The sequence below is a fragment of the Mustela lutreola genome, chromosome 16 (assembly GCF_030435805.1).
Source record: "Mustela lutreola isolate mMusLut2 chromosome 16, mMusLut2.pri, whole genome shotgun sequence".
Lineage (NCBI taxonomy): Eukaryota > Metazoa > Chordata > Mammalia > Carnivora > Mustelidae > Mustela > Mustela lutreola.
In genome coordinates, this window is record NC_081305.1 from 29580179 (window position 1) to 29594649 (window position 14471).

The 14471-nt window shown below is 36.3% G+C and overlaps 1 protein-coding gene across 3 annotated transcripts in view; it reads left to right on the forward strand.

The window, feature by feature from the left end:
• RPGRIP1L (RPGRIP1 like) overlaps positions 1–14471 on the forward strand; it is a 93695-nt gene that overhangs the window by 13125 nt on the left and 66099 nt on the right. For all 3 annotated transcript variants that reach the window (XM_059152151.1, XM_059152153.1, XM_059152152.1), the window contains 3 exons: positions 97–240; positions 10379–10484; positions 13165–13311. In XM_059152151.1, the coding sequence (XP_059008134.1) occupies positions 97–240; positions 10379–10484; positions 13165–13311 (397 nt within the window). The remainder of the gene's footprint in view (positions 1–96; positions 241–10378; positions 10485–13164; positions 13312–14471) is intronic.

The window sequence follows — 14471 nt, forward strand, 5'->3', positions numbered from 1 at the left end:
ACTTGCTCTTTATTATGAAGAACTTTCTTTATACTGATCTGAATATTGCCGGTTTTTCCTCAACCTACAAATTCTTGTAAAGGTTCTTTATTTCAGAGAAAATGTTATTCAGTCACAGAGAGGCCAGATAGAAGAGTTAGAGCACTTGGCTGAGATCCTGAAAACTCAGTTGAGAAGAAAAGAAAATGAAATTGAGTTATCTCTTCTTCAGCTTCGAGAACAGCAGGCTACAGATCAAAGGTATGTTAAAACAGAAATATCACTTTGATAAGGTCAAAATTCGTTTAAAATACTTTATCATGTGCCATAGAAGGGTAAGTCTTGTCTATTTTAAAAAATCATGTTTTCACTTAACATTCCTCATATAAGCCTCCTCTAGACCTACTAACTGCTCTCAACAGCCCGGGGGGAAGGGCATTTTCCCCATCCTACTCTGCCTCCTCTTGTTTCCCCCACTCATCTGTCCATTTGTTTCACTTACCAGAAGTTCTGATGTCATTTGGTTGCACCTACCAAAGGAAATATACATGGCAAGGATTGTGCTGTTGACACATCTTGCCATATAATCCATCCAGCCTCATATAATTTTTTTTTCAAATTTAAACAAATTCCATAACATATTACCAGGTTTTTTAGTCCCCAAAAGATGTTTGTTATCTCTCCTAATATTCAAAATTTGCCTCAAATTCTGTTGACTATTGTGGGTGCCAAGGGGGCCCTTCAGCAGTCTCCTTGCTGCCTCTTCATTTTTGATGTACTGGATTTTCTCTCCCATCCTCCTCGTGTTGTTTTTGCTTCCTAATACTTTTGGTTCCTAATACATCTCCCCTGTTTTATACTTCCACACTGTGTTTCCAACAAGACTTTATCTTCTTACCATATTCTTCCTCAAATCATTCTCCTCATTCCTTCCTTTTTTTCTTTCCCTTTGTTTCCCTTCTATTTGTTTTCTTGGACCAAGGATACCCAGAAGTAGAGGGAGTGCCACATTAAATGGCCAGGTATCGGGACACCTGGGTGGCTCAGTGGGTTAAGCTGTTGCCTTCGGCTCAGGTCATGATCTCAGGGTCCTGGGATCGAGTCCCACATCGGGCTCTCTGCTCAGCAGGGAGCCTGCTTCCCTCTCTCTCTCTGCCTGCCTCTCCATCTACTTGTGATTTCTCTCTGTCAAATAAATAAATAAAATCTTTAAAAAAAAAAAAAATGGCCAGGTATCCGGCACTTTGCTTAAACAATCATTAATATGTTCTGAATCTTGTTTCACTTCCCTTCACCTTTATTTTCTTCAATTAATTAGCCCCAAGCAGATAAGATGTCATCTCTCCCAGGAATACTCCCGTATATATCTCTGATAGGCAATTTTTTTTAACGTAACACCATGCCATTATCGCACCTAACAAAATTAACGGTAGTTCCTTGATACCCTCTAATAACCAGTCTATATTCAGAATTCCCTGAACGTGTCTTCTCCTGTTTGTTTAAAATGGAATTCAAATGAGGTCTACACATTGCAATTGACATCTCTATGTCTCTTATTTCTCTCTTAATGTTTTTTAAACCAGACCTAGATCCTCTATTTATTTTTCCTCTCTCCAGTTTATATGATATGATGCTTATGTGGCTAAGTTCTCATGTAGAAAAACCAGTATGATTTTCTAGTTTCTCATTTCAGATTCAGAGTTTAATCCTCCTTTAACAAACTAACCTGCCGTGGTAATGTTTGAAAAAACTAGGAAAGATGCATCACATGAGACTTGTTTTAAGAACAATAAAATGAGGAGTGCCTGGGTGGCTCAGTGGTTAAGGCCTCTGCCTTCGACTCAGGTCTTGATCTTGGGATCCTGGGATCAAGCCCCGCATTGGGCTCTCTGCTCGATGGGGAGCCTGCTTCCCCCCTCTCTCCGCCTGCCTTTTTGCCTGCTTGTGATCTCTCTGTCAAATAAATATATAAAAAATCTTAAAAAATAAAAAAATTTTTAAAAAGAACAATAAAATGGGCTGAAAATACATAAGAAGCTTTATATTTCAAAGATTCAAAAGATTAGTATTATCTCTGATTATATATAAAATTAAATTATATAATGAAATCCTGTATATTTAGTGATATTTATATATCCTTCTAAGAGCAAGGCAAAAGAAACATGAATATTTTTGAGAATTCTATTAGGCAATACAATTTGAACCAGCTTAAATACCTAAGAGTCTCTGTTCCCGTAGGAAGAAGAACTGATTAGACTTGGTCTTGGAAAACCAAGACACGATTCCTTCTGAGGAACAATGCGACAGAACCAGACCCCAAAACTCAATATGACCTTAATAAATTGCTAACAGCCATATTTAAGATATTAACTAGATATAAAAACTCTATACTTAAACCAAGCCCAAGCTTAGAGCCTACCCCATCACCTTTACTCCATGGCTGAGGACATGGTTATCAGAGATTACTTTCTCTGTTATATTTCTTGAATTCCCAAAGAGTAAGATGGACACTGTGTTGGCCATTGCCTCCTCCATAGGAATATGATCATCTAGGAACTGGAATATTCAGTGATCATTAAAAGATAGATCTAAAAGTCCTTAAATCCAGGACTAGAACAGCAGAAGAAATGGAGCGACAGATAGGTATGTGTGGTTTCTCCTATAAATACTGCCAGCAAGAGACACCAACATATACACTTCAACAAGTTTATCTTAAAAACTAAACTAAACCCTCCTTAGGAAACTGGATTATTCACTCGATAGCAATCTCTTTTGTGAGGAATTAGAAGTAAGAGAAAGTGAGTATTATAGGTAAGGGAACTTCTGTTGCAGAGGCCAAAGAAATAAACCAATTTGTATCCTACCTCACTGATTTTATAATATTGAAAATCGCATGTTACTTGCTTAGAAAGGAAAGGTTCCTTTAGTAAATAGCATATTGTTCCTTGAAATACAGTTGTAGAAAACTGAAGAAATGACTTCCAATAAAGGTCTTTAAGTCTTTTTTTTCTTGTATGTTTACACATAGCTCAAAATTTTATATGTAACAGCAAATTTTTGAGACTAATGGAAAACTGTTGAAAAAAAGCTGGGGAGAATATAAAACTTGGTATAATTTACTGTAAAGAAAAATCACAAAATGGAAAACATATTTAACTTCTCTTTCACGGATGCATTATTTCAAATTTGAAATTCTAGAAGTCTGATCAGGATGTTGGGCTCCTTGTTCTCAAACATGAACCTAACATAGTCGTAATCTTCAGAGTGCGGTGCTCGATATTTATGGCAAAGAGCCTTTTCATAGAATATTACAGAAACTCTTCAGAGTATGTGTTTAATAGACCAGTTTGGTTTGGCATCAACTTGACATAAACTTTTGGTTATCCAAAGCCCTTAATTGCTTTGAAGTAAAAGCCCAGTGCTGTTCTTTTTTATTAAAATCATGTTTTTTCCTGTTATTGTGGTCTATTTTGGAAGACTGAGTTGTGATTTTTGCATATGTTCTACATAATGCCTCATTAGCAAAAAATCTTGTATCATTTACAAGTAGCCTGAATGTCTGTGTTGTTTTGAACAAAAATCCATATTAAAATTTAAACAATATAAAAAAGCACATTTTCTGCTTATTAAAAAGGCCGTCTTAAATTAAATGCAAAGCAGTAACCAGTGAACACATGTACATGAACATTAAAATCAGAATTATTTTACCTTTTATTGGCTTTTTCAACTCCAAAAATATTTATACTCTTACCAAATGTGTAACTAGTTTGTACTAAGTGGTTTTTTTAGTAAATGTTAGGGTGTTTACCTTCTTAATTAAAAATCATGTAAGTTCCATAATATCCCAGTGGAGGAAATTTAACCTATAAATGTTCCAGACACTCTGACTTGCCCTCTTCCCTTTGGTTGACAGCAGACTGTCAAATCTTAAAACAGAGAATCCTTTTGCAGCCATGCAGTCAGTGTAAGAAACAGCTGGGCTCTGGGGGCCCCATCTTTCCCTTCTAGGCACACAACAGGGTTCCTTCCTGGCACTCTTAAGTTCTTCCCCAGTGTTTTATTTTGAAAAATTGCATACCTACAGAAAAGTTGTAGGAATAGTCACATGAACACTCACATACCTTTCACCTCTTTGCGTATTTGTGAATGACACAAGCCTGTTCTGCATTCTGCATGCACGTGCATGAGCACTTTGCCTCCTTTCCATCCTTTCCCCCTCCCTTCCTCCCATGCCCCCATCTGAGAGTTAGAAACATGTATCCTTTTGCTCTCTGTACACTTCTAACTATCTTCTAAGACCAGAGACATCTTCCTGCATAACCACTCTATGGCTGTCATACTCAAGACACTTAACAGTAAAGTAGCATCATCTAACACAGAGTCCATATTCAGATGCCCCACTTGTATCCCTTATAGCAGGGGTGTTTTGTTTTGTTTTGTTTTGTTTTCCAATAGCTGGTTTTAGTTTGTTTTGCTTGGTTTTCATCTAGTATCCAATTAGGGGTCATGTATTGTGTTTAATTGTCATGTCTTTTAGGTTTCCTTTATTCCAGAGTGGTTCCCCATTTCCAGCCCATTGATAGTTGTTTGCAGAACGCCCCTCAATTTGTATTTGTCTGATTATCCAGCCCCCTAATTTAGAGGGCACATCTGGTCCTTGGATAGAAGGGTAAATGGGGCCACGGGTAACCATGTACACATGATTACACAGGCAGGTGATTTGTCATTTTTTAAAAACATATCCACCAAGCTTTTGCTGCTGTTTTTAAAACTTTAGAATTTGCCCAGTGGAAAGTATCATAGTCAAAGACCATTTCTTTTCTCCCTGTGTTTTATTATTATTATTATTATTATTATTGTATCATACTCAAATACATTTCTTTTCTCCCTGTGTTTATTATTATTATCATCATCATCATCTAAGATTTTTCTGGGATAGCAGCTTGTTGTATTTTCTTAGCACTTAATATGAAAACAGAAATTGTCACAATTTATAGTAACTAGTGTATTAGTGCATACTTGAGAGTGGAAAGACAGCTAGAATTAGGAATATCTCCAAGGAGGCAGACAGCCTAGAAGATCGGGAAGAAGTGATCTCTTTGGATTGGATTTGACTGGCGGTTCCCTCAACTAAGGACTCTGGTCAAATTCTTTACTTCACTAAGCCTTAGTTAGCTACCTCAGATATAAAATAAAGAGATTGAAATGAGTAAGTGGTTCCCTACCTTTGAAACAACATACTTTCGTCCCCAGGGACCTTGTGTTTCTGAAAGATTTTTATCTACTAAGTAAGCAGTGTTTATTAATTTAATCAACCTATTGTGTTTTTTTCTTGTATTCATCAAAGACCTATATTATGCCAAACATTGCTTCTGATAATTGTGAAATCACCTGTGTCATTGAACTGACTTGGTATAATTTTATCAAAAAATAAAGACAAAACAAAACTTTCACTTTGGCAACTTAATTGCTAGTAAACCTACAGTTCCCATTGGACTTTTTGATATATTGAATGTAATTCTCAGATTCCCACTATTAGTTGGAATCCATTAAACTTGATCTTTAAAATGATCCTTTTTAGAAAATCAGCCAGGATTTCAGTTCTTCTGTCTCCAAGTAGTCCTTGGGAGTGTACCTTCCATTTTCATAAGAGAGTGATTATATGCATATAGAGTGCTTGACAAAACTGTATCTTTCTATTCCTTGTGGGTGTTGAGATTAAGAAAATATTGAGCTCTGATTCTGTTTTGACCCACCACCACAAGCAAGGTATGATCCACAGGCAAATAAACGTACAGAGATAAATTTTTTTCTTTATGCGATCTCAAGTCGGGCAGCATCATTTTCACCTATGAACTCAGGTAGCAATTTTGAGCAAAAATCATTACCTTTCAAATAAATTTGCCTCAGCTCTCTTAGTGAGACTTATTCCATTTAATTTACTAGCAACCTTCTGTAATATTCAGTAGTATTACCTTGCTAGTGACTATTATCTGTGTACCCCTGGTCAGAGCTATGAATGATCTACATTTCTTTTAACAGCACACAGAATGTCTGCCACTGTTTAAAAAAAAAAAAAAAAATACTGTGGGGTTGGTTGGTTTGTTTGTTTTGACATCTTAATTCTATTATATTTTTTCAGTGTTCCGAGATTTATTGTTTACGCGCCACACCCCGTGTTCCATGCAATTTGTGCCCTCCTTAACACCCACCACCAGGCTCACCTATCCCCCCTCAGTTTGTTTCTCAGAGCCCACAGTCTCTCATCTTTCGTCTCCCCCTCCAGTTTATCCCAATTCACTTTTTCTTTCCTTCTCCTAATGTCCTCCCTGTTACTCCTTATGCTCCACAAGTAAGTGAAACCATACAATAGTTGGTATTCTCTGCTTGACTTATTTCACTCAGCATAATCTCCTCCAGTCCCGTCCATGCTGATACAAAATTTGGGTATTTATCCTTTCTGATGGCTGCGTAATATTCCATTGTATATATGGACTACATCTTCTTTATCCATTCATCTGTTAAAGGGCATCTTGGCTCTTTCCACAGATTGGTGATTGTGGACATTACTGCTATGAACGTTGGGCTACATATGGTGCTGCTTTTCACTACATCTATATCTTTGGGGTAAATGCCCAGTAGTGCCATTGCAGGGTCATAGAGTAGCTCGATTTTTAATTTTTTGAAGAGCCTCCACACTGTTATCCAAAGTGGCTGCACCAACTTGCATTCCCACCAGCAGTGTAAGAGAGCTCCTCTTTTGTAGAAGTGTTTTAAACCTAAGGTTGTTTTCAACCTTATCCCCCAAATTTAGTCAGCCTAAAACTGTGACTCAAAGAGAGCCTCTCCATTCTGTCATAAGTATTTTACTCAACTATTTTCCAGAATCTCATAGCCTAGCCCCTGTATTCTATAGTCTTCTCTTCTAAATGGTGTTAAATAGTACATTATAACATTTTTGTCTCATAAAATCAAGAGGTTTTCTTTAGCTTTCATAATCTCTACTGGAACAAAGAGTAAAATGGTGATGGGGGCTGGGAGGGATAGTGTGAGAGAGTTGTATGCCTGGGGAATGAAGTCTAAGAAACTTTTACTGGAGGAAAGATTTTTGCTTCTCAAGATTTCATATGAAACTATACATTACATAGCTCCACTGAAAGTTTTTCCTTCTCCAGTGTATCTGAGGTTTTAAGTTTCTGGATTTATTATGGCACCCAGTAGCAAAGCCGGAGTCAAGTGTTTTCAAGGCTTCCATTAGAAATTCCTTTTTCAGAGTTTATTGCTTGACTGTTTCCAATTATTTGAGGGAAACTTGGCACATAGGTTGTTGAACTGGATTACTTTTTTCAACATAAAATCTAATTTATTTCAGTTTGTTTTTAATCTAGAGATGAGCCAACAACTCTTCAAATAGTTTTAGAAGATTTGATCATAATTCTAAATAATATGTCTATAAAAAAAACAAGAAAAAGAAAAGAAAACCACATTTTCCAACTTAATTGTCCAAGTTTTTTTGCAAAATCCTTGTTGAAAAATTTGAGAAATTTATTTTTACAAAGCACATAATTAGCCTTCTTGATATCTGTTTGCAGATCATTTCACCATGTGTAATGCAGCGTGTACGAATTGTTGCATGACTGTCAGAGTTCATCTGAATGTTTTACCATGGATCGTTCTTTCTGTTAGAACGTCATCATTCTGAAGACTTGATGGTTCCCATCACTGTGCATGAAACAGAGCAAGAAAGCATGATGTCACTTAAAACACTCCTTATAAAATTAGGATGGTCACTTAAAACACTCCTTATAAAATTAGCCCCATCTCTATTCTTCAAAGGAGACAAACCTGAGGCCCTCCCCCTACCTTTGCACGGAGGTCTAGGACAAGCCTCTAGGCACTGACTCTAGCCCCTTTTGGCCTCCATCATCCTCACATTCCTTGTCAGCTTTTTGTGACACTGCTTTCCCTCTTTTCCCTCTCAGCCAACCCTTTTTTTTTAATCATATTTCATCTAGAAGAATGTTGAATCGATTGTCTGGTTTCAGACAATTTTCCATTGTACACCTTCCTGAAGGCCAGACCACATTTATCACATTGTTGATTTTGATCTTTTACGTCTTAGCACTTTCAACTGGATGGCTAACCATCCTTTCCTTCCCACCATTAGCCTCAAAAGTATCTACCATGGGGGCACCTGGATGGAACAGTCAGTTAAGCACCAACTCTTGGTTTCAGCTCAGGTCGTGATCTCAGGGTTGTGACATCGAGCCCTGCAACGGGCTCCATGCTCAGCCTAGAGTCTGCTTCAGATTTTCTCTCCCTCTGTCCCCCTCCACTTGTATGCTCTTTCTCTCTCTCTCTCAGATAAATAAATCTTTTGAAAAAAATCTAATCATAATAATGACTCTTACAGATAAAGCCCCTAAAACTGACGCTTGAAAGTAATCATTGAAGACTTACGGGTGTTGCATTAGCCCAGATTAGGTGTACTCTCAAGCAAACTGACTTTTAACTTAAAGGACCACATTAGTATTGTTGTTCCCTAACTACTACTGCAGTTGTATTTGTACCTACCTGGTGGACAATATTAGCATAAAATACTAAGTCACTTTTCTTGGCAATATTTTGAAAAGTTTAATCATCAAGGAGTTTAGGAAAATATTCAAGAAAACATCCACCAAGTAAACCACACTGAAAAGTTTTTGAAAGATGCTTACCAACCTTGGCCTTACAAAAAAAATTCAGAATTAAAACCTGTTATTTCTATGAACCTGTGTGGCTGAGTGGATTAATGCGCCTTAATTCTTTGTTAATATCACTAAGTAATTCTTACCCAAATGTGTGTGTATCTTCTTGAAAATATTAAAATATTTAAAAACAAGAATAAAATATCAGAGATGATTGCAAATATAAGAAAAGATTTGAAATTACTTGGCTAGCCTTCTGTCCTTCCGTATCAATAACTGTCACTCACCATTGAGTGGTCAAGCCAAGTCGTTCTGGGAAAAGCAGATTAAGTTATATTTTGAACTTCTGATCATGAAAAAATAAATATCTTCTTTATTAGACTTGTGTAAAATGTATTTTCCCTTCATACTATTAAGTGTGTGTGTGTGTATATATATATATATATATATATATATTTATTTATTTATTTATGTGTGTGTGTGTGAGTAAAGAGCATGCTATGGGGAAGAATAGTGAGTGTACTACTGAATGTGCACTCAGAACTACTAGATAACGTGTTTTAGACACATAATTATTTTAACATTGTGTTAAGACTCTATCCTGGGTAAGATCCAGGTTCTTGGACTTGTTTATCTTCTGTGTGAGGACAACTAACTGTCCGATGCCAAAATACAATGAACATTCAAATATCAAAGAGGAAAATTAAGTATTCCAAGTCCTCAGCTGGTTTACAGATGTGTGAGCTTTGTAGTCCATTTTCTGGTTCCAGTAGGGCATTGTGACAATTTTTCCAATATGTGTACACTAGATAAGTTTTGGAAGTAAAATTACTTACTTTAAATCCTGAAGTAAGTTTCTGAATTTAAAATTTTTATGCTTTTTTTTTAAAGAAATGAAGTCTAAAACAGCTTCACAAGCATTAAAATACTTTTGAATGTAAAACGTATGAGATTAAGGAGACTACCTCTGTTGGGAAAGTAAATGTCTCTTGAAACGAGTATTCATTTAGCTCTATGATTAACCTTTAACAAGATCTTCCTGTTAAATTCTGCATTTGCTTTAATCTCAGTAGGAAAAATACAAACTAGTATTGCAGCATATAGAGTTTCTTATATACCCTGTGGACGTCAAATGATCTCTTACAGCTAAAGGCACATCTGCAACATATTTAAATGCCAGCTTTGGGCATTATTAGTATAAAATGCTAAGTCACTTTTTTGGGAAATATTTTGAAAAGTTGAAGCTCCAGGAGGAAACTCCAGTAAATGGTAATCTTATGATACCATTTGTTTTAAGGGAGTGGTAGGAAGAGGAGTGGCTGTCTTGCATATTTTTCTCTTAGGGAAAAGTAGTATGATCGTCCTCCTTAAAGTAAGTATGGGCTGGAACGATTGCTGTGCTATGGACTGATGTCCTTTTGCACCATCTTTCAGGACACCGTAAAAGGGTTTTACGTGCATATTAACAGTTGTTGTGGAGGTGACACAGGTCCTCAAATGTGAGTCTCCCCTCAAACTCTGAGAGTCTGATTTAATGAAAGTTAAAGAACAATGATTGGTTGGTTTTAAATAATAAATCTATCCTAAGTGTATAATAAACTAAAAACTTAAGTAACATTTCAATGTTATGAAAACTATGATTCCACCCCAGATTTTTTTCTATTGCCTTGCATTTTTTTACTCTGTCTCTCTTTTCTTAAACATTGTTAAAGGTCAAACATTCGGGACAACGTAGAAATGATTAAGCTTCATAAACAACTAGTGGAAAAAAGCAATGCTCTTTCAGTAATGGAAGGAAAATTTATTCAGCTTCAAGAGGTACTGTGATCATTTTTTTTTATTATGGTGATACATAGATACAAAGTTATCTATGTGTTATATAGGGTATACATAGATATACTATCAAAGATAGTGTTTAAGTTATATTTTTTAATAGAATGTTCATAACACTAAGAAGTTATTTTTAAAGATGCTCTTTTTTCTTAAATGTGTATGATTTCACTTCGTATATTATGTGTAATTTATAACCTAATGACTAAAGAAATAACTGCTTGGACTTTTTGTAAATATCTGTGTCATCTCAGAGGAGTAAATATATTTATCATAAATTATTTTGCCAATAAAATGTTTTTTTAACTCCTTTTATCTGAATTCTTATGGACACATAGCACTGAAGGGTTAGATGTATTTGCATCTATCTTCAGTTACAAGCATTTATGAGATATCCAAGATAGATCAAGTTAAAAATACGAGTAATCAGGTTTTGTCCAGTGTTTCTTTGATGCAGTGTTTTGTTTTGTCGCTATCCACCATTCTCACAAAATATTTGAGTATCCATCATGTCAACTATCACTGTACTTATTTTAAATCTTGCCATTCAGGTTGGCAATACTTGGGACTCTTCATCCCGGCTGCCTTAGGACTGTAGCCCTACAGGAATGTGCCATCAGAAGATGCCTATTTATTGGAACTGCATAATTAACATAGGTTCTGGAATTAATGAACTCCAAAACATTCCAGACGAGCAGAATTCATATTAAGCAGCACTTTCTTTCAAGTACAAAGATAAGGAAAGCAGTAAATTGATGGAAAGCATAGTCATCTGAAGCCTAAATTTACTACTGAATTAGACAAATATTTTTAAAATGTATTCTGGTTGTTTTCCCTCCTGCAGGAACCTCCTTTAATGTGAAGTAATAACTGCCTTCCATATAAATATGAGGGTTTATGAAAGAGAGAAGACCAGTTGGAGAGTGGAGACAATAGCACTCTCTGCCCACAGATAGAAAGGGAGGTTAAGGGCGCCTGGGTGGCTCAGTGGGTTAAGCCGCTGCCTTCGGCTCAGGTCATGATCTCAGGGTCCTGGGATCGAGTCCCGCATCAGGCTCTCTGCTCAGCAGGGAGCCTGCTTCCCTCTCTCTCTCTGCCTGCTTCTCCATCTACTTGTGATTTCTCTCTGTCAAATAAATAAATAAAATCTTTAAAAAAAAAAAAAAGAAAGGAAAGGAAAGAAAGGGAGGTTAAGCAGACACAGAGCTGAGGGCCTTTTTTTTTTTTTTTTAAAGTTGGGTATTCATCTTTTTTTTTTTTTTTTAAAGATTTTATTTATTTACGTGAGAGAGAGCATGAACGAGGAGAAGGTCAGAGAGAGAAGCAGACTCCCCACAGAGCTGGGAGTCCGATGCGGGACTCGATCCCGGGACTCCAGGATCATGACCTGAGCCGAAGGCAGTCGTCCAACCAACTGAGCCACGCAGGCGTCCCCTAAGGGCCATTTCTAACATGGGAAATTAGGGAAGGAAATAAAAAAGTAAGCTTACATTCTTTTGTCACTTTGGCCATTTTGGCTTCCATTTAACAGTACTGCCAGGTATTTGTTCAAAGACCAACAAGGACAAGTGTCTGCAAGGGCACAGGCTCCTCTTAGGGGGATTGATAGTGGGTAAAGAAAGATTTAAGAGGTTCAGACCAACAGCTTCAATGAATGAGGTAGGAAGCCCAGGAAAAGCTGGTTATGCTATGATAAGACCAAGAAAAAGTTGGACTGAAGTTACTCAAGGGCCATGTTTCCTTTAAATGATTGGAGAACTTTAGTAGAACATAAGTGATACTAATTAGCAGATGAGCCATTGGGCGTTACATGTTATGGTTGTATGGTCTCTATGAGAAAACATTAGTATGATCATCTTTTTACTTGTTAAAAAAAAAATAAAGGCACATTTCTTAAATGCACAAAATGCCACATATTATTTTTGGTTTTGTTGCTTCCCAGTGTCTGGGTTTCTTTACATAAATAAAAAGAGCCATGTGATACTAACCATTAAAGAAAAAAAAGCATGTGACATTAAAAATATAAATTGGAATTTAAAACATATTCATAAATGCTAGTTTAAAAATTAAGAAATTGGGATGCGCTGTTTCGGTCAAAGTGGTGAGTTCAGGCCCCACTTCGAGCGTAGAGATTACTTAAAAATAAATAAATATAAAAACCTGTTTTAAAAAATTAAGACTTTAATAACTATTTTACTGAATTGAAAATTTCAACCTAATTATATTAAAACAACCTTCTGTTCGGCTGTTTATGTGCTGTGCTGACAAATCCTTTCAAGTCTGATTATCTATGGTCAGCATTTATTTTGACCCATGTGGCAGCATTTTTAGACAGCACGTCCAACCACTGTAACCACAGCAGAAAGAAAAAAATTGCTGAAACTAATTTACTCACTGGTCACCAATCAGTCAAAAACTAGGGGGAAATAAAATAAAGAACAAAATTTTGCATTATGTGATTCTGTGATAAGATAATCCTGTACTTTTTTTCCCTAATTATACACTTAAGTGTCTCCATGGACAGGTAGCCCATATGCATTGTTTGTGAGTTGAAGAATAAACTGTATAATGTGAGCTTTAGGAGTAAATTCACTTATAAAATTGTAATCACTTATTTAATGCAGAATCCAAAAATTAACTTTGAAAAAATTTTCTTTTTGTTTTTTAGAAGCAAAGAAGTCTCCGGATCAGCCATGATGCCTTGATGGCAAATGGAGATGAGCTAAATAGGCAGCTCAAGGAGCAGCGTTTAAAATGCTGCAGTCTTGAGAAACAATTACATTCCATGACATTTTCTGAAAAAAGAGTAGAAGAGGTAAGCCTCCAAAAGTTTATTAACCATTCCTTGCATTAAAACTTCTCTGTAACTGTTTTGAAAAAGTAAAATAGACACATTCTAAATAGTACCTTTATTTAAAGATCCTGAACTATGTACATGGTGCTTTGGGCACAGCAAAATATAGTCAGTTTGTTAGGTACATGCCAACTCAGTGCCTCCAAATACTTGCAAATGTGTTGATAACCCCTGTTTCCCTAAGAATCATTCCCTAAGGATCAATTCATAAGGAAAAGGAACATGTAACATTTTGCGACTTACCTGTGGAACTTAACTTTCTCAGCCTTAACATCTGATTAGCCATTTGAGGTACCCAGACCTTGTTAGACAAATACACATCTGTTTTTGAAGGGGAAGATATTCTGTTCTTTTTTTTTTTTTTAATTTATTTTTTATTTATTTTCAGCATAACAGTATTCATTGTTTTTGTACCACACCCAGTGCTCCATGCAATCCATGCTCTCTCTAATACCCAAGATATTCTGTTCTGCAACATCAGCAGTTCTGTGAAATTACTTCCTTTTTTACTAGGAAGTTGTTTGAAAACTCCTCTTTCTATTATTGTGGCTACTTATGTCTCCCAGCTAATACAGTCTTTCTGTCATCTTTTAAACTTGTTCTTAAAGAGAGTGGCAATGAAATAAGATGCCTACATTCTGTTCTGATCTTTAGAGAATCCTTACTGTGTCTCAGACTAGCATCAAAAGGGAATTATGGGGGCGCCTGGGTGGCTCAGTGGGTTAAGCCGCTGCCTTCGGCTCAGGTCATGATCTCAGGGTCCTGGGATCGTGTCCCGCATCGGGCTCTCTGCTCAGCAGGGAGCCTGCTTCCTCCTCTCTCTCTGCCTGCTTCTCTGCCTACTTGTGATCTCTCTCTGTCAAATAAATAAATAAAATCTTTAAAAAAAAGGGGGGGGGGAATTATGAACATGGAAATGAATTTTAAGAGTCCTGACCCCTGGGAAAAAGGTGTAACTGCAAAATATACCAGTGAATAAAACTTAAACATGAATGCTAGGAATAAATACAGAAAACTATATTTTAGTCATAAAGCTATGGTGGTTATCCCGAGTTTATTTCTAAAATTATTCAATAAAATTATTTATTTATTCATTCATTTATTTAAAATATGTGCTACTG